This window comes from Phasianus colchicus, chromosome 6 (assembly GCF_987193195.1).
Source record: "Phasianus colchicus chromosome 6, bPhaCol1.hap1.1, whole genome shotgun sequence".
NCBI lineage: Eukaryota > Metazoa > Chordata > Aves > Galliformes > Phasianidae > Phasianus > Phasianus colchicus.
The window spans coordinates 33,945,102-33,971,344 of record NC_143441.1 but is presented as its reverse complement, the minus strand read 5'-3'; the positions used below and the strand labels follow the sequence as shown (position 1 = coordinate 33,971,344).

The 26,243-nt window shown below is 40.9% G+C and overlaps 1 protein-coding gene across 3 annotated transcripts in view; it reads right to left on the bottom strand.

The window, feature by feature from the left end:
- Window positions 1-16,978, bottom strand: part of STAM (signal transducing adaptor molecule) — a 33,060-nt gene extending 16,082 nt beyond the window's left edge. The window contains exons 1-2 of one of the 3 annotated variants that reach the window (XM_031614318.2): window positions 16,791-16,978; window positions 3,912-3,996 (exon numbers count right to left, since the gene is read on the bottom strand). In XM_031614318.2, coding sequence (XP_031470178.1) covers window positions 3,912-3,996; window positions 16,791-16,830 — 125 coding nt within the window. In that variant the 5' untranslated portion in view covers window positions 16,831-16,978. Of the gene's footprint in view, window positions 1-3,911; window positions 3,997-4,545; window positions 4,678-8,493; window positions 9,079-16,790 lie in introns of those variants that run through there. The other 2 variants (XM_031614319.2, XM_090142884.1) reach the window with 2 other exon arrangements.
- Window positions 16,979-26,243: the final 9,265 nt, after the last annotated feature.

Here is a 26,243-nt window from a genome sequence, read left to right as displayed (position 1 = left end):
AATTTCCCCCCAACAGAATGCTGCAACAGCCATTGCCGTCTTCTCCCATTCACTGACTTCATGTTTTTTTTTCCAGTCCATCATTTTTATTAACTAACATTCCTAGAGAAAAATTGAGGTAGTGATAGTTTCAAACAAACTAGGTTAAAACAAAAGTTACAACCCTGTCAAAGCCAAATGCAGACAATTACTGCATTAGCCTTGAAGCATGACAAATAAGAGTGCAAAATGTGTGCACCTCATACTAGAACATACCATAACTGTTAGGTTTCCCTTTTATCCATTGCAAACATAATTCCACGGTCGTAACATTATCTTACTAAGAGATGATGAAGTATAGATTAAGTTGTGACAGCATTTCTATTCCAAGCCAACAAAATGCAAAATCCATACCTCCCCTGTACTAAGATGACTTAAAACACAAGTAAAACACAATCAAAGGTTTTAAAGTAAACAGGTTTTCAATAACGTTGTCTAAAAAAGCAGAAAAACAAATTGCATCTAATGATAACAATCTTAGCATCTTTTCATGTTGAAAAGGCAGCTTGCTCAGCAGTTTCAGATACTGCCAATGTTCCCAAAACACCTGCAAAAAAATGCACGATGCAACTGCAAAACTGCATTGCTTACTAAAAAACATTCAGAGATTATAAAGCTTTTCCTATTGACTCAGACACATCTTAGATCACTCTCAGAAGCTGATATGCAATACAGTATCCAATTCCACAATGCACGTGGCAATACTTTACATATGCTAATGTAAAAAGGTACATTATTCAAAACATTACTGAATTTACTGTCCTTAGGCTGTTTTCTATGAAAATTCTATCAACTCTAATCAGTGAGTTTTTGAACTTCACTAAAAATTAAGAAAGCAGTCAATTAAAAAGGGAGATTTGGTGGAATTCCAACTTGATAAAACTGTGTTCGTTGGTTGGATCAAAGAAAAGTCAATTAGAAGATGGCTTTCTGTCACCAAGCTACAGCAATATAAAAACTAACAGTAGCACAAGTGTATGTATCCAGCTAGCAATTCCTCTACTAAACTGTAGTTAATTTATCTCAGGAGAAAATAAGTACTTGCAGACAACAGTTTTCCAACAACTACTCTGAAAGCAAACAAACAGATAAATGAGACAATGTGCAACATAACAGTATACAACAAAATGTTACATTTCATAAAGAAAAATAATTCCTTTAGGTGTATGGTGGTTTATGTTTAAAATGTTGAAAGGCATGCTATTCAAAAACTGTACAAAAGAAAATCAATAAAGTGGAAACAATACAGTATAAGCTTCTGCCAAACAGAACAGTTCACATTAGACAAAAATTGGTGAAAAAACTAAAGCAGAAGCCAGTTCCAATGATTAGTATCCTTGCCACAATAACTTAAATTGCAGAAGAGTTATTAAGTGTAGCTTATCTGATTTAAACTTAATGGGAAACATTGTCTTGCTTTACCTTGCTATAACATGACAAAATCCATACAAACAAAGAAAACTCACTATCAGCAAGTTTTTAACAGAATGTGCTTACTATTCAGCAATGAGTCAGCTGGCAGCATATTATAAGCAGGGTAAGTATTAGAAAGGTTAAAGTCACAGCAGGACAAAACCACTGCTGTTTTGTTTTTTTTTGTTTGTTTGTTTTGTTTTTAAAATCATAACAGAAATTCCAGCTGTCATGGAGAAACATAGCTGTATGTCGCCAGAAGATCGCTGGCTTTATCTGCATTTCCAAGCAGCTGTCTCTTGAGCTAATTACATTTAAGCACTGCTTAGGGTAAGCCACTGTGAAGCTGAATCTTGCCTATGCAAAAGTGGTGAAATAGAATACTGAGGTATTCTTCAATAACACTGTTGTTGTTGCAGACACAGCATCAACATACATGGAATAGAAACACATTTCACATATAGAGAATAATACAAAACATTATTAATAACTAACCAGTTTTTATTTTTACTGGAGTTATACACAACAGCACAGAAGTCTCAATATACCACACTATTCATAAATACTCCTCTAGACACCACTCTTAATCCCAAGGAACAAGTTAATTTGTGAACCTGTCCCCTGGAACAGCACCAGTGGCATAGCTCTCTTTTTGAACCTTCTTACCTGAAATGTTACAGGGAATGCTTGAGGAAAATGTATTTAAAAATGTCCAAAGTCTAACACAACACTGAATAAAAACACTACAGATATATCAAAATATCATCTTTATGACATATTTTTCACTTGCTATTTCAAATTATACTTTAACTCCTTATGTATTAAAAAAAAAAAGAAGGCTTGCATAAAGTCTCTTAGAGAGTTCATTACAGGATTGATAATGAAAGCATGAATAGTCTGCATTAAAGGTGCACTTCATTTAATCACATTTTTTTAAATGAACATTTCTTAAAGCCCTGATGCAAGAAAATAGTTTCTCAAAACAAGAGGGAGAAACACACATCCTCATTGTTTACCACACAGAGACACTGGTGGTGAGGATAAGGAGAGGCAGAGGACGCTTTAAACTTCAGTTTCAATAAAGTGCTGGACACAGTCTAGTATAGCTCTCCTTCTCACCAACAGGTGAAATACTGGCTGGATAAAAGGATGATAAGGTGGGTGGAAAACTGGCTGGGCTGCTGAGCTCACAGAGTTGTCAGCAGTGTGCAAATCCCAGCTGGTGGGCAGTAACTCGTGGTGTCCCTCAGGAAATTCCTGGGACTGGTGCTGCTAAATGTCTTCAGTAATGACCTAGATGACAGGAGGCATCTTTCCTGACAACAGCATGCTGGAGGAAGCAGCTGATATACCAGAGAGCGGGGCAGCTAGGGAGGTATGGACAGTAAGGAGAATGGGCAAACCAGAACATCATTAAATTTAACAAGTGAAAGGCAAGGTATTGCATCTGGAGTGGACTGCATCAGTGCAGGCCAGGAGCTGACTGCCCAAAACGCAGCTCCACAGGGAAGGCTTGGCACGACCCAGTGGGTGATAGGAGTGCAGTTTGGCAGCAAAGATGACCAAACACATCACAGGCCATAGTAACAACAGCACAGCCAGTAGAGCCAGAGAAGTGTTCCACTCTATCTATACAGCACTTGTAAGACTGCACTGGGACACTGCCCACTTTTGAGTTCTCCCATACAAGAAGGATGCTGACACACCACAGCAAGTTCAGTGGAGGGCTATCAAGATGACCAGAGGGGAGTCACATAGACATCAGCATGTGAGTTCAATTTTTAGAAGGACAGGGTAAAAGCAAACCTTACTGCTTTATACAACTACTTAAACAGAGGCCATTGATGAAACCAGATTCTTGTTAAAACTGCAGTCATAGGGTAAGACACAACAAGCAAGTTGGAACAAGGGAAACTGCAAACATATAGTAGAATCATTCATTTATTTACTTGCTTACTGTGAGGGTAGTTAAATGCTGAAATGGATTGCAGAGGTTGTGGAAACTCTGTCCTTGGAGGCATTCAAGACTCGGCACAGTCCTGAGCAACCTGATCTAAATAGACCTGTTTCAAGTAAGGGGGGTTGGACCAGATGACTTCTGGAGGTCACTTTGATCCTTGATTATGATTATACAAGAAAAAAATCCTGATGATGTCTGCTGGATTCACAGTGACACTGATAAAACATATCAGCTTGTTTATTCTTTTACACTGTGAAAAAACTGCCGTATGGAATTCCTGATTTTAAGAGACAAGGAAAGAACTGTAAAATATTTGGGCAGAAAATCCATACTTTCCTTTCACTGTAGTAAATCTACTCCAGTAAGTACATAAAGTAAATTAAACTCAGCTGCTTCAAAAGTCTACACGAGACAAAATTTTCATTCCTCTCATCTGAGTATAAGATTGAAATAATGAAGTGAATAATGTTTGTGGGGGACAGTTTCTAAAATCACTTACCCTGTGCGTGACTGTCCAACTTTATCACAGATGTCTAAGATGAGGCCCCAGTCCTCTGCAGTGTTCATCTCACTGGTTGCTTTCTCTAATGAACAAAATACAAATATAATAAATAAGAATATAAATATAATAATCTAACAAAATTGACAATAAAGATGTTGCAATGCTATTTCTGCATACAACTAAATGTATTACATTGTGTACTTAATAAATTCATATAACTGTTGTGACTAAATATTTTTACCTTTCAAATGTTCACTTGCAGCTGCAAAGTTAAACTGGTAAGCAAATATATATTTGTTTTTTTCCACATAATAAATATATATCTAGAAGTATATCAAGTATCAACAGATATATTTTTTTCTTCATTTGGAAATGTTAAGTTTAAGATCATATAAATACTGGAAGCATTAGTTCCCTATTTGCAGCCAGACACAACCAGAATTTACCCCATACTCAGACACTAAGTTGCTGTGTCATACATTTTCTTTCTATGTCTTTCCTCTTCTCTCAGCAAGGGGGTTTCAAGAACTCATTGAAAGGCCAGTGATTATTATCTCCTCATTATTATCTCTGCTTTGGATGACATATTCCACTTTTTAGTCACAAAGCTAATCAGATAAAATCCACTGACCCTTTCTTCCAAATCTTCTGCATACGACAAGAACAGTCCCTCCTGAAGAGTGAAGAAATAAAGATGGGTGGAAAACAAATCAGAAGAAAAAACAGACTCCGTCCCTATTTTTCCCCCAGAAAAGCCTAGGTACACAGAGGATAACAATAAATAAAAGTAATAAAGAAAACTGAGGTTTAAACTGCAGCTGTGTGGAATGGTATCTAAAAATTGATAGTTCAAGTCAGGGCTGGAGATCACAAGGCAATTTCCAAACAGAATCATCAAGGTTGGAAAAGAGGTCCAAGATCATCCAGTCCAACCATCCACCCACCACCAATATTTCCCACTAAACCATGTCCCTTAATAAAATATCTGAAAGCTTCTTGAACACCTCCAGAGACAGTGATTCCACTACCTCCCTGGCAGCCTGTTCCAGTGCCTGATCACTCTTTCAGAGAAGAGACAGAAGGAATGATGGGCAGAGAACTATAACCTATACCTGCTTCACCTAATATTCACCTTAGTCTGCCAAATATGCCTCAGCAATGAGTACAATCCCTCCCAGCGTGCTTAGTTTAAAAAGGAAGGAAAGATTTCCTGTAAAAACTTCACTGTCAGGGAAGATTAATTAATCCAAACTAGCATTTGCAAGACTATGGAGAAGAGGAAAACTCTGAATAGATGCTATGATAACATCTGACACTAAGAAGACAAGCATTTTATTTTACTTTCAGTCTATTATTGTTCGAAATCATGCTTAGGGCCAGCAGTCAGAGAAATGGCTCAGTTTTTAAAGCTTGCTCATAAAGAAAACACAATCCAGTCAGGACACAAACTAAAAATGCCAAAAGCATGAGAATAGAGCCATGAGATTGTAGCCTGCCTACATCAACAAACATTGTTCTGTTACTCCAGAATTTCAATTTTGTGGTCAAAAATACTTTATATAAAACACCGAGCCCAAGCAGAATTGCACCTGAGCTGCTGTGCCTGCACTGCATTCCCTGCAACTGCTGTTCAACACGACCCATACCACGGATCGGCTGCGTAGAGGCAGCTCAGTTCCAGGGCTCCTGTTGCAGCTCACTGCCAACCCTGCTGGAGCTGGACCAGCTCCACTCTGTGCCCACAGAGCACCCTGCAGAGACCCTGGCTCCAGCCTGGCTCAGGGCTTTGTAGCCTCACGCCATGCTATGCTTCAGCAGCCACAGAGCTGAGGAATCCAATGGGATGGAAACTTCAGGCTCCTATGCTGTGCGTAATACTGCCTGTACTTCTGGCAAGAAGCAATTCTTCTCTTTACACAGCGTCACTGTAGAGAAATGCCATGGCAAACCATCAAGTAAAATAACGCATGCTTAGAGTTTAAATGACACCAAGCTGTTGTTTATGTTGATTTAAGCAGTTTGGATAAAACTACAGATACGATGGTATTGATGAAATCCCTAGTTCATACCAACCTCACCAATTACAACCTTCATTCTAAGTCTGAATGAGAATATTTTGCAGGCGTATCCACCAATACAGTTACAAGTTCACTATCACAGCTACATCATTTCTTGAAAGTTGAGCAGGTGGTCAGGTGGTTGGGCTCCCCAGGGCAGCGATCATGGCACCCAGCTGCAGGAGTTCAAGAAGCATTTGGACAACACCCTCAGACATGACACATCGTCTGATTTCTGGGTGGTCCTGTGTGAAGTCAGGAATTGGATTCGATGATCCCTATGGGTTCCTTCCAACTCAGGATATTCTGATCCCATGATTGTCTAAAAACCACCCATTGCCACAATGTCTCCATCACCGGACACTAAAAGGTTCCTTACAACATGCCAGCCTGGAACCCAAAGTCACTGAGTACTTTCTATCTTTAGTAATAAGCATCTATTACTTTCCTTGAATAAAAATTTAATAGTAAGACACTCGCAGTGACCAAGCTGAGCTAGACTGACACAAAAAAAGCCATTCTCTGAGCATTAGTGCATGGCAGTCACCTTTCACCACTCCAGGAAAAGGAGCAGCAGGGATGCTTGGAAATTCCTGTGTTGCGTCAGTGTTTCAGAGACAAAATTACAACTCAGAGCTATTTAAGTTCAATTACTTACACAGTTACCACTTAATGCGCTTCTCTGACACAAGGCACACACCTGCAGCCAAAACTCTCTGCACTCACTCAGCATTTGCACACCCCAGCTAACAGGTGGCACATCACTATCTCAGGGACAGGAAGGCAACACAAAGTTGTACCTGAACTCTCACAGTAGCTTCACACAGGAGATGGAACCTGAACTCAAAATGTTCTTCATCCTCCCTTCTCTGATCAAAAATAATTCTGTCATCGAAATACCAGTGCTTACCTCAGACCCTCCCCCACACACCTCATTGCTAAAACCTTACCCGATGACTGCCTGCCAGGGCAAGATCAGGTAACACTTCAGACTGCACTGAAACAACTCTTAAAGACAGCGCTGGCTCCTTCATGAAATCAGAGTTCTGTAAGACTCACTGACTGCATTTCAAACACAAAGAAAAACAGAACTCCATGACCCATGGCATAGGTTACCATACCCTGCCCCTGCTTTCCCAGAGCAGATCTCCCACAAAGCTGTATCACTAACACACCAGAGCGTAGGTGGCTTTTTATCTAGCATAGGCAAGGCCTATGAATTAACACTGCAACTTTAACCATTGCAACACAAATACAACACATCACATTTTTCAGTCACCAGCCTTCTCCCTTCATATTTCTCCTGTACCCATAGGAACTGGCATGCCAAGTGAGTGCAGTTCCATCTTGCCCTGGATTCAGTCTCTAACATATCATATCTGAAGAAATAGATGTGTAGGAAAACACAGAAAAGACCAAGGTAAGGTAAGCAGTAGTTGCATTCATTTTCCAAATAAATCAAACTTCTGGACAACATCTGCCTTCTAAAGAGAACACCACTCCTGAGTATAAATGCTGTCCAGCCCTTTGAAACACTGTACCAGAACTCAGGTGAGTGTCACACAATGTAGATCAGAAGCGGGGACAGCAAGATACACATCTGTGAGTTACCCTACTTACAACACCAGTTGTGGTGAGAGCGTATTAGCTCTTGCACTGAACTTGAATGGCTGTTTTTCTGATTGAGAAACTGAAAACTTGGAAGCTAAATAAATAAAGGGTGTTTTTTTGTTTGTTTGCTTAAACCATGCCTCCTGAAAGCTGTCTTGAAGTCGATCTTCCTTGCTCCTTATTAAGATATCCTATTTGTGCCTTTCAAAACAACATGCATATATAGTATTTTACTATATTATAGTAATATATATATATTATATATATGTATATATGTATATATATGTAAAATATATATATATACTTATATATGTAAAATACTATATATGCATGTTTATATATACATATATATAAAGGAGAAAACCTGTTCAGTGTTGGTTTTCAATAGAAGACCTAACAGGCCACGCTGGGTAGGGATCTAAATGGCCAAAAAATGCTTGTCGTTTTCAGGTACCCAAAACAACCAGAAGTTTAGCTGCCTATTCAGCATCAACACCATTTGTCTCAGACTTCTTAGTGCTCATTTCCTATACAAACAAAGGTGGGAAGAAATATCAGCCACCAAACTGCAATTCAGAAGAATGTTCCAGTCCTACAGCCTAACCTGCAAAGGTTTACTTACAAAATGACTGTGCTTTGCAGAGTATACTACAATAGCCAAGAGGGTTTGGCTTGGGGTTTTGTTTTTTTCTGGTTTATTTGTTTGTTTTGCTGCTTTTTTTTTTTTTTTTTTTTTTAAGGCATTTTTTGAGCAGTGGACTGACGGTTGTAAGCCACTGATTTAAGAAAAAATACATGAAAGCAATTTCCTTTAACTGTTGTCATCACATCTGGTATAGCTACTGATGGTGCCTGAAGATGGCTGGTAAAACAGAGGTATTTATAAAATGAATGGAAGATGATGAACTTACCATCAGCAGTTCAGGTCTGATGAAATATCACTTCATCAGACATAAAAAAAACTTACATGCAAAAGCTTTAAAAATGGTTAATGTCACATAAATCATCATCAAAGCTGTCAGTTTTGTAAAGTCCAAGGGACAGAGTCACCAGTTCTAGCAGTTCCTTAAAAGTATGGATGCTGATTATGAGGTCATCATTCACTTTTCTGAAGGCAGGAGCCTAAGTCGGGGCAAAATGTTGCAAAGACTTTATGACTTGCAAAGTGAAATCCAGTCCTTTATGGAATTAGAAGGAAAATTTGTGCCAGGACATAAAGACTTAAAATGGCTCACACGTTTAGCATTTTTGGTAGATTTTACCATTCATTTAAATGAGCTAAACATGCATCTTCAAGGTGAAAATCAGCTTATCTGTGCCATGTTTCAAACCATAACAGTGTTTGAAATGCAACATAAATTATGGCAAGCTCAAATCACTGCAAATAATTTCATGCATTTTGACACACTGGCTAAACACAGTCCAATGAACAGTGGAAAATATACAGCCATGCTTTCTGTTTTGATAAAGGAACTTGAGAATAGGTTTCAAGATTTCAAAAAAATATATTTTTTTTACACTGTATATTTTTGACCCCATTTTTAGGTTGACATAAATAAATTACCTGCAAATTTTCAAGTGGAATGCATAGAGCTGCAAACAGGCATTCAACTCAAAGAAAAATTTGGTAATGTCTCTTCACCAAACTTGTACGAATCCTCTCTTGCCAAAGAAAAATATCCCTCACTTTACAGTCATGTCTTATTCACCTCACTGTTTTTTGGCAGTACATACATCTGGGAATAACTATTGTCAAGGATGAAGCACAGGAGGAGTAATATTTCATCAAAAATTTCTGATGAACACCCTGAGAATGCACTTGGAATGGCAACCAATGCCATCAAACCAGCCTGATGCATTAGTTTCACAGAGTCAAATACACTAGTATTACATTTTTGTTCTTTTTTTTTTTTTTTTTAATGTTTCATTAAAAAATACATTTAAAGAAGTTGTTACCTATATACTCCATACTCCAACTTTATTATTTATTTTATATGCAGCCTGTTTGCTCAGTGCAGCCCAGGTAAGCCAAAAGGTTGCCCAACCATGAGATACAGCACACCTTTCTTGTAAAAATCAATAACAATGCTGAGAACATTTAGTCTTTTTTTTTTTTTTTTTCCCCTTTTTTGTTTATATTTAACCATTTCTGCAAGGATAACTGTATAACTATAGGCATGTGAATATATACCAAAAAATAGCAAGTTACTTGTCCAATACTGGACAGAGGTCCTTTTTTACAATAACTGTCTCCCGCAAAAAATAATGCGAATAACAAAAATAAATGCAAAGCTGAAAAGCTTCTTTAACTTTGTGTCAGCCTCAGATCTGCAATTATGTTGCCATATATGCACTCAAAATATAAACAGTCTGGCAAACTTCTGAGCTTCTAGGACACCTAAGCACACCAGCTTCACACCTTGCTCTGTGAAGCTCAGCTACCTCCCCTCTGATTTGCACAAATGCAAAGACTTTTAGCACCTTGAGCTGTTTTCTCCTCTGATTTTGTACATTGTTTAAAAATTGTAAGTAATGCAAAAATATTTATTCTGTGATTCTACCTGAAGTTTCCCTTATGCTCAGGCGCCAGTAAGAGAAACACAGACATTGCCACATCCCACCAGACCTGCCATACAAGTATCAGCAAGTTTCCTGCATTCTCTGACAGTTCTGCACCACGCTGCCCAGCCAGAACTCTGCAAGACTATCCACTGTCAACACCAGATTACACTGCAGGTTTAAGTTATCTGAAGTTCAGATTTCACTCATATTAAAGCATTCCAATATTAGAATTGACCTACTTGTTTTCTGCTACGTACTCTCAAAGATGTTAAAACAAACTAGAATTTTAAGAAACAGCAATAATAGCTCAAAACTTCACATAAACCCAACATTTAAAATCTGCGTAATTTGAAGCAGTTAGAACAAATGAGAGTAAAAACTCAAAGCCTATTCTACTAAACCAGGATGTCGAGCCATTCTAGTTGGTATTTACTTACTCCATCCATGGACATAACTGCCCTCCCCATCACATACCTCTGAAACGAGATAATAAAGTTCTTAGTGAAGGTACAAAGAAAAGAGTGGCTGAAGGCAGCCTTCACTTACACAGGAAAATTACTATCAGCTTCCAGCAGAACAAAAAGTCCTCAATGATCTGTTACACCAATGTAAACGCCATGGGAGCGACACAAAATTCAGCACTCCCATCAGCCTTCTCTCCCACTGTCCCACTCAAAGTCCTGTTTCCTTCTCAAGCCTAAATAAATAATTTCCCCCCTCTCAATATAAATATAAATATAGACATGTGCTTACAATGTTTGGGAATTTTAGTAACTACCAAATCTATTCAATAATTTACATGGTCCCAGAAAAATGAAACTGACTGCATTTTTTGTTGTTGGCAGTCTCTTGCCATGTAATTCTGTCCCCATACCATTCCATGTCACGTGATTAATTTCATTCTTTTTGTCTGTCAAAATGACCAATACATTTGTTCGACCATTCTATACAAACCACCTCTTTATATTAACCACACACACAGAACCACAGAGAAAAATAAGGCCAACTCATTTTGATCTAAGCAACACTGAAAATAAGCCTCCAGCAGAGAGTGCGTTCATAGACACTAGAATTCCCTGTCACACTTTTAACTTCAGTAAAGCCATCTGAGTCAGGGTAATTCCAGATGTGAGTACAGACTGGGAAAAGAACTCATAGAGAACAGCTCTGCAGAGGACTTGGAGGTTCTGGTGGATGAAAAGTTGCACATGAGCCAGCAGCATGCTCTTGCAGCCAAGAAGGCTAACTATATCCTGGGCTGCAAAAACAGAGGTGGCAGCAGACCTTCCAGCACTTGAAGAGCACCTAAAAGCAGGAGAGGGACTGAACTTCTGCACAGTCTGATGGTGACAAGAAGGACTGGCCTTATGGCTTCACACTAAACATCCAACCTAAATCTCCCTACATTAGGAGGATTTTTTTTACTCAGAGAGCAGTGAGGCAATGGACTCGGCTGCCCAGAGAAGCTGCGGATGTCCCATCTCTGGAATGTTCAAGGCTGGATTGGATGAGGCCCTGGCCAACCTCATCTGGTGGGTGGCAGCCCTGTCCATGGCACAGGGGTTGCAATCAGATGATCTTTAAGCTCTCCTCCAAACTAAGCTGTTCTATGATTAGCCGATTTCTTCTACTTAACTGCATTCCCATTTACAGTACTCCCAAAAAGTCCTTCTGGAAGCACTTCTGGGAGGCATCCAATGAAGGCAGCACCAGCTGACCTGAGGCAAACAAGCAGCAATGGCAGAGCAGCTGGGAGGCCATCTTGGCTCATTCCTTCAGAGGACTGTGTATGATTTCTCTGTCGAAGAGGCAGCCCAGCAACAGACATCGCTCAGCAAAATGAGCTGGACAGAACAAAGATAAAGGGATTAGAGATCTGCTAAGAATGCCTAGTGAGCTGGGCAAAAGTGATTTAGTGACTTTGTTGCAAACTGTAACAAATCCACAGAATTTAAAACAACCTTTCACCCAGAGCTATTACAGCAGAGCAGGAAGGTGAGCACATGGGAGATAGACAAGACAGATGATGACAGACTGCACACAAGGTGGATCACAGGCCAGTAACACAAACAAGTGCTGCCAGGATCTATTGCAGTGCCCCACAGATTAAGCCACAGTAGAAGCAGCATTTCAGAAAGATCAGCAAGGGACATCACCATCCACGTCAAAGATATAGTGTTATTTTTATCACAGAGAAACAGATTTTACATTCTGGAGAACTACTTTGATTTCTCCAAATGTTGATGTTACAACACACATTGAAATGAGAGGAAGCACTTTAAAATGACATCTCATCCCTGAGAGGAAAGAAAAAGAATTATCAACAAAGTACAGTCTACAAAACCTCCTTTGCCAAAGGAATGCATGATGTGGGCTTCAAATTTGCCCAGCTGAACTCAAGTCTGGTGATTCTTCTTCAGAATGCGATAAAGAAAAAGAATTTGGGAGAGCTATTATATAGAAGAGGTATTTACTTTATCAGGATCCTGTCTGCATTGCCATTCTTTGTTGAGATCACACAGTGAAGTGAGAAATTCTTGTTTTATGGAAACATTTATGAAGGACTGAAAGGGGGCTGGCTACAGCCCCTTTCCACAAGCTTTCTGCTAAGCTCACAGTTAATATTCTTTCCCCTCAAACAATGCTGAGAAAAGCAGTTGGCCAACTTGGGCAAAAAAAATGCCGGTCTCACGATAAACTGAACCAATCCTTGTAAGTTGTCCTTCCTTGCAGCCAGAGGTAGTTAACTCACAGCTTGCATTCTTCACAGTTCTCCAGGGTCAAGAGCCTCCTCTGTAATAAACTTCCCTCCTTTTGGCAAACCCAAAGCTGTTCTAAACAGTGAGAAGCCCAGCTCACAGAAACACAGAACTGTGTGGTTTTGAAGATGTTGTCTAGCAAAGGGGATAGCGTAATGATGTTGACTAACAAGGGGGATAGACCTATAGAGTAACCAGTTTAAAGAGCAAGAGTATTTTATTACAAGAAATTGCACAATGGGATTTGAAGCCAAAGTATTTCTTACATCCTACTGCATCAAACTCTATGTATACCTTAGCATACTACTCAGCAACATTCATATGTAATCCACGCATGTTATTAAATTTCTAAAAGAGTTATATATTTCTGTAAGAGTTACAAGCATAAAATAGTCACTAAATACCACAGCTGAAAATGTGGGAAAAATCACTGCTATCAAATTGATAGTTTTATTACATTACCGAACTACCTGTTTAATTTCCTGTTACTGTAAATAGAAAGCCTGATTCTTTATGTTATTCCCACTCTTGTGACGCCTCAAACCATTACAACTACAATGAGAACAAGACTAACATGCAAAGCAGATGCAAGAAGTGCCTCCATCTATTGCTGCAAATAAGCAAAAAACATTATCTAAGAGTTACTTCCACTGGCATTCTGGACATTTGCTGAATGATGGATCAACTTCTAAAAATAATAATTCAAAATGGTCTTTCAAAAGTGAATTAAATAATTAATTGACTTTCTAACAACTCAGACCAGACTGTGTGTTTATTGCAGCCCATAAAACTGCAGAAATGCATTAAAACAATAAGCTTGGAGCACAGAGTGAGAAGTTCTTCCAATTGTCAGTAACATAGGTTACTTTCACAATGCTTGATATCAACTCACAGTTAAGTACGCATACATCCAGAGTTACAGATTTTATTCTTGAGACAGCATCTCAGTAACACTTCAGAACTGCTCCAACAGTTACTTCTTCATCAGACACAGCCTACCCACCGCTACTTCACTAATTAGCCTGTCAGGACAGATTAGCAGACAGTCTTTTGGTTCTTAAGGTACACTGCATCATTACCTTGCCTGTCTCAAATTTACAGATAAACTTGCAACCCTATGCAAATGATTTTAAGACTTAAGTTATGAAATATGACTTCCCATCAAACCAATAACAACGTCATTAATTCTAAACCCCTATGCAGACGATTAGAGTCTTTAAACTATATCCTCAGCAGTTCAGTATCTTGCAGCGTTTGTTTTGTTTTGTTCATATTCCGGTGTTATATTCCTTACATGGACACACTGTCAAATGTTCCCACAGCTGATTGTAAAAATCCGCAGCAATTTACGCCACCATTCATTAGCATCCCTTTGTGCAGAAGCATTCCTAAATATGGTAAAAATTCTTTTGTTAACAGAACAGAAGTATTTGGATTTCATGCAGAAATTAGGTCTCCTCAAGAACAACAGTGGTTTATCTCCTCAAATCCATGGGCAGATTAAAATAGTGTTTTAACAGTAGTCTTAACATTCTTCTGCTGATCACTTGTAAAGATGAGATGCACCCCTCAGAATCTCAGCACTAAGCTGACTCCAAGTGGCATGCTATTCTGGATGACCAGGATCTGCACCATGAGCATGCTAACAGGATTAGGCAAATACTGATGGCTGGAGAGAAAAACAGAGAAATCTCTCCTTCTGAGCTTAGAGACACGCTCCTCAGAACAACAGAAGACAATTCAGTCCCAGATGTGTTCACTACAATTCATCATCCAAAGTATTTCCAAAATCATTTCCAACTATTGCACAGTATTGAATAGTAGACAAGAATTCAATTACCCCAGACCAACATCCAACTTCATATGAAACTAAAAATAGCTTCAGACTACCTTTCTGTTCAGGAATCTGATTTTCAAGTGAAAACTTTCTTGCTGAGAAAGAGCAAAAGCAGAGTACTCAACTTTCCTTCTGAGAAAAGAAATGAAAAACAACACTACTGCTTGACAACTTTTGGAAGTTTCCCGAGAACATGAGAACTTGCTCCACAGCTGACGTATCTGATAAAGCCTGCCAAGAAGTTCATCCAGATAATAACACATTCCCCAGAGGCCTTGGGGAAGAAGGCCCTGGGGACGCTTTCCTGGAGACTTCACCGTTCCTGTCCTCTTGGCACAAACCCAGCTACACAAAGGATCAAGGCAGCAGGCCTCTCAAAGCATGCTGCCACCCACCCAACAGCCTGCTGCTCCTTCAGGGCATTGTGAAAGGGGTCCATAAGAATGAGGCTGTATTTAGTACCTGCTGGCAAATCACCCTGCTGCCCACTGCCTGTTCTTCCAACAACAATCTGGAAGTGATTATTTGTGTTCACACCATGCACAGAATACAGCTTCTGAAAACTATCTACTCTGGAGAGTATGTGAGTCAATGACAAGGCACAAGTGTTCTCCACCCCCAGAAAAGAGCAAATAACCCACTGACCTAACATGTGTGTGCTACCACTCCACGCCATGGAACGCGCAGTGCTGACACACAACTGTCGGGCTCAGTTCTCTATAAACCTACTCAGGCAGCTTGATCTTCACCACTGAAAGACAGCAGCCCTAAGAGATAAGAAAATGGGCACTTCGCTGAACCCCAGACATCACCTTTTAATCTTATTAGTTCCAATCATTCTCACAAATATTTCCAATGTTTAATCCCCTAATGGTCCACAGAAAACTGACAAGCAGTGCAAACTCTTCCATATGTTCAGGTGCCAAGTAACATTAGAAGACAGTGAAATTATGAGGAAAAGACATTTACAACTTCTCAAAATAAATAATTGTTGACTTTGCCATCAAGAAAATTAGAAATTAAAGGGAAGTCTTCACCAGAAAAGGTTGTGGCACACTTCATTATTCCAAGTGGCAAGAAATGTGAACTACGCTACACTAAGACACAACACATCCAAAGTTCTTCATAACATACATGAAGAACTTGTGTCACACTCCCTTGTTTATGCACTAATCCTTCCCCCAGGAAAGATTCCTACTTTCCAAATGGCTCTGAGTTGCTTCTTGAAGCACTGTAGTAAGTGAATAGGAGCCCTGACTTCTAAAGTTGGGTAAACATCAAGAAACAAATGGCATATTTGCTGTTGAAAGGTGCAGCAAATACAAGGCGCTAGAGAAATTTGTTCCAAGAAACACAAACAGCATTATGCTGCAGTTACAACGTAAGAAAATGATGGGGGGTGCTCAACCAAAGATGAGAAGTCACCTTACGAGATGCTGTTTCCCAGCCAAAGGATCTCAGCGTAAGGCAGATGTCAGCAGCAGGTAGGCAACAAGCTGCGTTACACAACCAGAAATCACATATGCAAAATGATTTTTTGCCTGCCTACTTGTTATTTTACCTCTGTTTTGGCCTCATAAGCACTAAGCACAATTTTTCTCAGGCAGAAGCCTGATATTCCCTGTCCAAATAGTCTGGCCTTGGAACGAACAAGGTGGGGATGAAACCTGACCACAGGACGTCAAGTTGCACATGAAAGGGGGAAAAATAGCTCTTCCAGAAATTAATCTCAAAGCCCTGTCCGCACAGCAGCTGCGGATGGGCCTTTTACTCCTCACCCCTTCGCCAGGACTCCGGCCCGAGCGCAGCCCCTGCCCGGCGGGCCGGCCCCGAGCGGAGCATCCCCGCCGCCAGGCCGGGCCCGCAGCAGGGCTGCCAGGCCGGAGCCCCGCCGCCAGGAGCCGCCCGGCGCGCCGCCGCCCGCCGCCAGCCGTCCCCGCCGGAGGCGAGGCCGTGCGACGGAGGGAGGGCCGGGCAGAGCGGCCGGCGGGGCCCGGGCACGGGGTTACCCGTACCTCCGGGAGGGCCGGGGCGCGGCGGAGCCACTCACCCACATCCTGGTCGAAGGGGTTGGTGGCGAAGAGCGGCATGGCGGGGCGCGGGAGCGCGGCGCGGCCACCTCTCCGCTCCCGGCAGCGCGGCGACCGAACGACGGGCCCGCGGCGGCTCCCGCTGCTCCTCCCGCTCCTCCCGCCCGGGGTCGCCTCCGCCGCCGCCGCCTCCCAGGGCTCCGGAGCCAGCCCGCCGCGCGCAGCATGCCGGGAAGCCGGGGCCGGCCCCGCCGCCGCCCCCGGGAGCGGCCCGGCCCGCCCCGCCGGGCTCCGACGCGGCGGCCGGGGAGAGACCCGCGCGGGGGACGGCCCCCAGGGTCCCTCTGCTGCTGCCCTACCGGGGCGCCGGCGCCTTCCTCCCCCACGCGCGTCCGGCTCAGTGGAACAGCGGACTCGGGGGAGTTCTATTTGGTTTTATTTTCCTAAGTCGGGTTCGTGCCCTGGCAAGCCTGCTCTCAGTGGAAAACGTTGCGAGCTTCGTCGGGCTGTATTAGTGTTTTCATTGTTAATGCCGTCGTGTTTTGGAAATGAGTGGCACTATTGCACAGGTGTGGGGCGATTGTGACAGTATTTCACAGCATGGCACAGGTCTGTGTGCACAGTGCCTGTGCGGTTCTCCACAGTTACAGAATCAGAATCGTGGGACGTCCCGAGTCTGAAGGGACTCACGAGCATCATCGAGTCCAACCTCCGGCTCCACACAGGGCCACCCAAAATCCAAACCTTATGTCTGAGAGCGCTGTCCAAACGCAGCTTGAACTCCTGCCTTCGAGGCTGCGCCCACCGCCCTGTGGTGCAGACCCTTTCCCTGACCCCAGCTGCCCTCCCCTGACGCAGCTCCATGCCGTTCCCTCGGGCCCTGTCGCTGTCACACAGAGCAGAGCTCAGCGCTGCTCATCCGCTCCCTATGAGGAGCTGCAGCCGCCATGACGCCCCCCCTAAGCGTCTCTGCTCTGGGCTGACCAAACCCAGGGACCTCAGCTGCTCCTTACACATCTTCCCCTCCAGACCCTTTACAACCTTTGTAGCCCTCCCTTGGACACTCTCAAATAGCTTTCTGTCCTTATATCGCAGTGCCCAAAACTGCACACAGTGTTTGAGGTGAGGCTGCTGCAACACAAAGTAGAGCAGGTAAAGTTCTGCTGAAATTAATAGCATTTTCCAGGACTTCTTACGACCGCCACCTCTGTTCTCCAGCCATGTCCTGCTTTTTCACTTCATGTGCTCATTGGCATCAATAACATTTATCCCATGATAAGAATTTGACTCATAGGATGTGACACATTGTGCCTATTCCTGCTGTCACATGAAACTCATTATCCTGAAGGACTTGTTTAATTACTATAGGCTAGTTGAGTAGCAAATTAAGCAAAAAAACTGGGCAAATATTTGTGTGTGAAGAGGGAAGAGTCATAGACATCAGAAAGTAATATTGGCACACCACAAGTCTGCAAATGAAAGCTTAAAAAGGTACTACTAATATTTGCAGTGCAGAAAAATTCAGTGAAATCAATAGCCCTAACCATGCTTAGTATTGAATGTAATTGCATGCATCAGGCAGACTTTTGGCAATTAAAACACACAGCAAGCCTCTTCCCATACAGATTTGCATTCATTAGGCACTTTTTATTTTCCTTAATTTTTTTTCCAGGATCTTAAGCTGTTTATTTCCCTGTGCTGCAGGTCAGAATTGATCTGCTGCTTAGGATAGACTCCTAAAGAATTTTGTATTCTCTTTTTAGATCCTGCCTCAGTTTAATGACATCTGCTAGGTATTCTCAGAGGAGGCTTTACCTCCTCACTGTTCACCATTCCCCATTATGTGCACAGGAGACATATGGTAGATGTTTCAGTGACTGTTTTTTTGTCCCTTCCCCCGACAGTTTTCAAAATGAATTGTAAGATTCCTTTTAAAACAGGCACTGTAGTCCCATAGTAAGAACAAACATGAGAGATGTGAGGAGCTTATGCCTGAAAGAATACTCACCCATCTTTATTTCCAGGCAACACACCATTCAACATTTTGAATAAAGTACTTCGAACTAAGGGAGCATTTTAAAGGCTTTATAGTCACAGCTGTGTTTTAGTTCTGTAACTGTTTTGGCTGTTGTTGTTTTCTTCCTGTTGAACACAACCTTAAGTGCAAAAATCTTTTAAATACTTGATACTATACTGCATCTTCCTCTTTCCTCTGTTCAGTGGCTCTAACATTATTCCCTGCAGTAATGGACAATGTTTAGAACTCTCCTCCATGAAGTATGGGCTTTGCCTTCTCAAACAGAGATGGCCATGGAAACCAGCTTTTCCACTTAATGTATGAGTAGTATAAAGAGCATGCTGTTAAGAAGGGTGTGTTAAGCTTCCTTTATTTCATGTAGTTCAAAATGTTTCTATTATTTTCTACTGTATTTGAAATGGGACTCATACTGCCTAAGTCAACTATCTGAAAGTAACTATCTGAAAGTACAGAACCTAGTCCAAGGGTGCAGTGTCAAATTGCATCTAATTTCAGGGTAACTACAGCTGATACAGACTGTAGCAGTACTGCACTCTCTGTGCCCACAGTGCCCACAAGTATGTGCTGCCACTGTGTTTCTTGTATCAGATTTGGAATTTGATCCATTCATTTGGGGCGCAAAAATCAGCTGATCCAACTGAAAAATACCCTGTTGGATCATGTCACTCATCTTCCTCACCTTGCAATTGGATCCCATGCAAAGGAAGAGCTAGGAAGGAACTGCTGAGGACTGTATACCAGCTTCACCAAACTGGATCAAGAAAAACAAGTATGTCCAGGGGATTACTCATCCATTTCTATTTCAAAACTCCTTCCAAAGTTGCCCTCTGCAAAGGGTTATTAATTTCATAGAGAAACTTATCTGCCAAATAGTTCTCTGACGCAGTACTTGCCTTTAGATGGACTCATAGAAAGAAAAGAAATAATAAACTCCTAAGTATGTATGTGCTACTTTTGTCCAGATAGAGCAGTGTCCAAAAATTGGTGCAAACATCTTCTGTTTTGGCAGCCTTACCCTTTTATATATCACACTACTGCTCAGAAACTGCTATGTCAAAAGGAGTGCATACAGTTAATTGACAATGCAACTCCCTTCCTGAGTTTTAAAGATGTAAAATACTTCTAAAATTAATTCTGCCGTGAGTCACTATCAAGTAATTTGTCCTTGATACATATTCAAGTCATGTCAGTATATATATGTAACATTTTAACAGTACTAGCAATATTAGAAACCGCTGCTTAAGAACGTATGCATGCAAGTATGTTTTATAGGAAAAAGTGATACAATATGTAGACAGTCACAAAGATTACATTTTTTATTTAAAATACAAAAAGAAAACACAAATTGCCATCTCAGTATTTTCTAAATAAGATGGAGAGTATTTAGGAACACAGCATTAGCTTACACAGAATTAGAGTGACTTTGTAATAGATTACTGTAAACACATTAATTCTTTAATTTAACAACTGTGAAGTTTAAAATCTTCTAGTCATCATCACTGACAACATTTTAAAATTGGAAGATCATGCAGCTCAGTGTCTTCATATTCTGTAGCAAAACTGACAACATGCACTGACAGACCACTTGTTGAAGATGGTCAGCTATGCACTAAGAAATTCACCAAAACCAACAATATATTACTTCTAGGCCAATCAATATTCATCTCATACTGATGAAGCAATTGTGAAACTACATACAAATGTTAGTGCAGTGACCAATTTTTTTTTTGTTACTTGTTAAACCATGTAGAACATTGGTGTCCAGGTAACTGTTCATTTTTGTAGCTGTTGTTTGTTTATACAATTTATTATTTGTTATTACATTTTTGACAAGAGTTTATCCTTTTGAAGCACAGTGCCAGATTCTGATGGTTCACTGTGAAACATTTCCCTGTTGTCTTCTGTTAGGAAAAGATACTTAGAAACAGAAGGTTATGAATGAGTCTGCTAGGGAAGTTCTAATATTTTTTAAAAATCTCTCAGTTGATACACATCTACATTAGGCAAGTGTATTTTTTAGAGGAAAACTAAACTATTGTGTCCATTGGAGAGAAGGTTCACTGCAGTTCCTGTTCCCTGGAGGAGTATTGTACTTGCCATCCCCATTTATTTTAGCGCATATTAGTTTGCTAGCTGCTGCACGGTGAAGATAAGGTGTATAAATCCAGGAAAATGTCAGTTAGGTATATTGTTAACAAGGAGACTGATATGAAGACCAATCGTAGTCTCTGGGATCAGCCTCACTGACCTTGATTTTAACAGCATTTTCACTGCAGTGTATTGCATGTATCGCTTTCAGAACTGGAAGCTGAGCAGAAAATAAAATCAAAATGAAAGGAGGATGGTTCAAAACGAAGGAAGTGCCAGCAAACCATTTAATCACAGGTTTTGCCTTTGACAGGGCATACAAGATGTTTTGGATGGCCTAAAAGATGCCGTAGTGCATAAGAATACAACAATAAGACCAAGACAAAATGTATCCCAGTCAGAGGCCACATGTAGATACTCCAAGCTCTAGACTAAAGTAATTTACTTCCCATATATAAGTGTGTTTTGTGTCTTAATATTTTGTCAGGGCCCAAATTGCATGGCTTATGATATTCTTGCATATTTCTTTAAATAAAGACTGTACCAAGATAGTAAGTCTAGTGTCTTCTTGTGTTATACAAGAAGTCAGGCTAGGATTATTTAATTGTCCTTTTTGGCCTTAGTATACATGAAGTACGCAAGTATAATTACGTGAGCATGCAGCAGGAGTTCCCTCAAATACACATAATTTTAGAACTAGACAAGTAATCAAATTATAAGCTTTATATTATTATTTGTCCTGATTGTGATGTGTAAATTTTTTAGTTAATATTTGTATGTGTTGATGCCAGAAAATAGAGTTTATGCCTTCTTATTTTTTTCCCCACATTCAAAGCGCTACTTGCAGCTCATGCAACATAACATTTTGTATGTTTACGTTGCAGTTTTGTTAAATGATAAACAGTTCACTGAAGGTAAACACAAAGTAGTGGCTACACTATTTGCTTTAGTAAGCTTATAATGATACTTTGTGATATTCCTGTAGGAAGCAGATAATGAGTGAGCTGCTGGGTGCCTGAGCTTCCCTGGGATGCTGGCAGCAGCATCACTCTGTGCCAGTTTCCTGATGCTGCCATGGGGAACCATTTGTCCTAATGCTTTTTTTGGCACCAACAGCTGTTCTTAGTGTGGCCAAACCAACTATACCCAATATGGTCACTCTTCTTGGCTGAACACTTGGACCAGATTTCAACCAATGAGAAGGTTAAAATTAATCTCTACCACTCTACTAACAAAGAAAATAGAAATGCTTCCACTGACCATAATGAGAGTTACATTGGAACTCTATGCCCTTGATAAAGAGTCCTCATGAACTCAAGTACTTGAAATAAAGCTAAATGGCAAGCAAAGACTGTGCACGCTTTGAAACTAGCAATGATCACATATTCTCTATAGAGATTGTAGTGGTCACGCAAGCAAGTTACTGTAGAAACATACTGGAAATCAAAAGGTGTTTTTAATGACTGAACTGTGTGCTCTATGTGCCCTGTGACAAAGCTACACGATGTATTGACCACAAAACAAAGCTTCTTCATTTAAGAGGAATATTGCACACTATTCAGAGTTGAATTTGCTTGTAGTAACAGTTCATTTTAAAAATATACTCTGCTTTACCCACAGTATTGTTCAAGTTAATGCTACTCACTTCGAGATTTAAGTATTTTGTATGTCCCTTCATAAAATTAGAACATTAGCAGAGTTAGTTCTTCGATGGAGCCTGCTGGCATGGTGTACAGAAAAGCTGATTGCACAGTCTGTGGCACTTGTCTATACAAGAATCTATCCAAGCCTAACAGTGCAACAAAATGTCAGGATTGTTGAGCAGTGGTAGAGTCCAAAAGATCGCAAAAAGAAAATATTTATTGTACAGTATCCAATTTGTCTATTATAGCTAAAAGCACACTGACTTTGGATAAAGCCATCTCACATAAGGGAGTATTCATCTCCCTTTCACACGTGCATCCTTCAACACTGCAGTTTGAATTATACTTTTGTTTCTGAAGAGGATGAAATAGAACAATACACAATGGCAGCTCAAACCAGTGTGTTTTGAATACATAGAATCAACAGTTTTCATACAATGAGTTCTAAATATTCACACCAGAATTTTTACATTTTTATATTTTATACTAGGAATATAAACTTGTACTTCAGCCAGTGCTCGTGACACTTGTTTTTCTTCCCTCTTCACTGGCTGATAAACTAGTCAGAGGCTTAATGGGAATCACTTGTCTTGTGATAACAATGCAGAACTCTTACTGCTTCAGATGCACCAAACAGAAAGACATCTAGTACTTTCCACAACACATGCAATCCATTCTACACTGTATCTTTTGATAGCATCTCCTATCCTATTCTAATAGCAGTGAAGGATATCATAGGTAGATGCACCTGGGTGAAATGAACAGAAAGTGCATAAATGCTGTATTGTTCAATCTAGACATAGCTAAATTCTGATTACTTGTATTCACCCTTAAATACCTCACTGATTACTACCATAAACCTGAAGTAGTGAGCAAGCACTATATATAAGGCTGCCCTCTCAACGCTTTGTCCTATTAAGGTTTGTTAGCAGCATTCAGTAAAGACAGGGCAGAAGGAGCATGGGAACTACCAATGATGTCAAATAGTTGTGGTCCAAGGAACACAATATCTCTATGAATCAAAACATGGGAGAAAGAAACAAATAGCAAGTAAACAAAAAAAATGCTGGAACAAAAATAATACTTATCCTCACTACTTAAGTTTTTAATTGACAAAATCAGTTCAAGACATATGATTATATTTCAAATAATTTGTGTATCCAGAATCAATGATCTTGAGAAAATAAGTAATGAGAGTGATAGTAATACAGAATTTTAATGAAAATATATCAACCATTGCTCATCAAATTTCATAAGATCTTGTACAAGAGTATGAAAAACATCCAAGGAGGGATTTTAAAACCGGAAAAACCTACTTCAGAAAGCAAATAGGATTTGTTTTATTGAATATGCTGTGGAAAAAACTTCAGAGATAAATGGCTAACTAATAATGTTTCAAAATTCACAATTAACATTAAGAATCTAGATTAAGTAATGTGTTCCTCTTTGTGTTGTAATTTAAGATCAGAAAGCCATTACTGAAGCCCCAAGCTAGCTAATTCAATTCAGGCAAAAACACTTCTCACATAACATATGTTTAATTTGTTGTATCAATTTCAAAACTGCATTGTGAAAACAAAGAAACTAGGAAGGTCTGAAGAAAGAATTGAAAGCTGTGGGGAAAAAAAAGTGCATTAGCTACAGGGACACACAGAATTAGTAAATACAAAAAACATTTTGGAAAGCTACAGAGTTAGAACTAGCTTATAAGTGTTACATTAAGATGAAAGCTAGGCTCATATTAACTACATATTTGCCTGCTACATTGTTTGTTCACTTTCACCTTGTACAATCAATAAATGCACAGATGTTAGAGCTATGAAGTATATCATATCTTGATATCCAAGTATATTTTGGCTACATAGCTATTACACCAAAGCAGAAAAGAGAGGATGCTTACCCATATCCAGGGCTCACTTATAAAACTCCAGCAGAGTGTATCTTCCAAAAGAGATCATTCCCTGCTACTAGTCAGCTCTTAAATGGGTCTAAGGAGAGGTGGAGCCAGGCTCCACCCCTTCCGGCAGCACAGGTGAATTGCCTGCCTCAGGTGATCAATCAGAGGTTCAGGCCATGATTCAGCAGTTCCCATACTCACCTCAAGCACAAAGTTAGCAGAAGATTTTGAATTAGGTTATTTAGTCCTGTGTGTAAATTCCTCTGTCTAGGTTTTCTAACTACAGGATTCTCAATTGATGACTACTTGTATATGAAAAGAGCTTGTGTATACACATAATCCTGGTACTTACTGTGATCTTAGTAGCACATACATAGTGCTGTTTGTTGCAGTACTCGTTGCCTGCACGGTTTGAAGCTGAAAGCTGAACATCTGCTTGTGTGCTTTGGTGAGGATGAGGAGAGATTGAAATTCTGCATGGCACATCTGCTAGCCTTATCTATAGACTGAGATCTGAGTGTTTAAGTAATGAGATCCTTTTCCCTTTATTAAAGGAGGTAGACTTGAATTCTTGAACTCCGTTGCAATTGAAAAGTAGCATTTCAGAATTGGCTCTGAAATGGCTCACTTTTGTATCCGTGTGCCTGTGTTTAAAAGATCTGCCCCACATGGCAGCGGTTGCAGTGCTGTGCTGTGGACAAAAGGAGTGCCAGGCTGTGTGTCCACCATCCAGAGCTGCTGGCTGCTAGCACAAACTGAGACAAGCGTCAGGGGAGTGAACATGGCCTGCGCCTCAGTGGTGCCATGTCTCAGTACCACAGCTCACAGCAATATTTCTCTAGGTCCAGATCTAGCACCGCGCCCTGTCCAGTTGCTGTATCCAGGCACAAAGGTTGCAGATTCACAGTTTAAGACAACATACATATACAAACCTCATCCTTCAGCCCATCAGCTGGGTTCTCTTAGGCCTTACAAAGGATTTTGTGCCTTTGTCAGATGTCTGCCCCAGCCTCTCGCATACCCTCAGGGTGATCCTGGGACATGCCAGGCTGCAGAGCTCCTCCAGCTCCTCCCTCCAGCTGTGTCAGCAGCCGACCTCTGGGCTGACACCCTCAGGGCAAGGCCCATCCACTCATCCTCTCACCAAATAATCTTGTAGCTTAGAGTGTTTTTTAAGACCCCCGGTATTTTCTGTTGCTGCCATTTGGGTGGGTAATTGCTTGACACTGATGAAGCTGCATCTTGAGTACTGTATTCATTTTGGGGTCCTTCACTTCAAGGAAGACATCAAGGCCCTGAAGCGTGTCCAGAGAAGGACAGCGAAGCTGGTGTGGGATCTGGAGCATAAATCTCATGAAGAATGGCTGAGGGAACTGGAATTGCTCAGTCTGGAGAACAGAAGGCTCAGGGGAAACCTCATTGCTGTCTACATTCACCTGAAAGGAGGTAACAGTGATAGGATGAGAGGTAATGACCTTAAGTTGCACCGAGGAGGTTCAAGTTGGATATTAGGAAAAATGTCCGAAGGAGTGTTGAGGTACTGGAACCAGACGCCCAGGGAAGTGGTGGACTCACCGTCCCTAGAAGCGTAGAAGAGCTTGCAGACGCGGTGATGATTGGTTGACAGCCGGCCTAGGTGATCTTAGCCGTCTTTCCCAGCCTTAGCGATGGCTCTATGACAGCTCCCAGCTGGGGGCCCGCACGGAGCTGCCTCGGCGGCGCTCGGCGAGGGGCAGCGGGGCCGCCCCCTCCGAGGCCGTTCCGCCGTCCCGCCCGCGGGCGTGCCCCGGGAGCCCCGCGGGGGCGG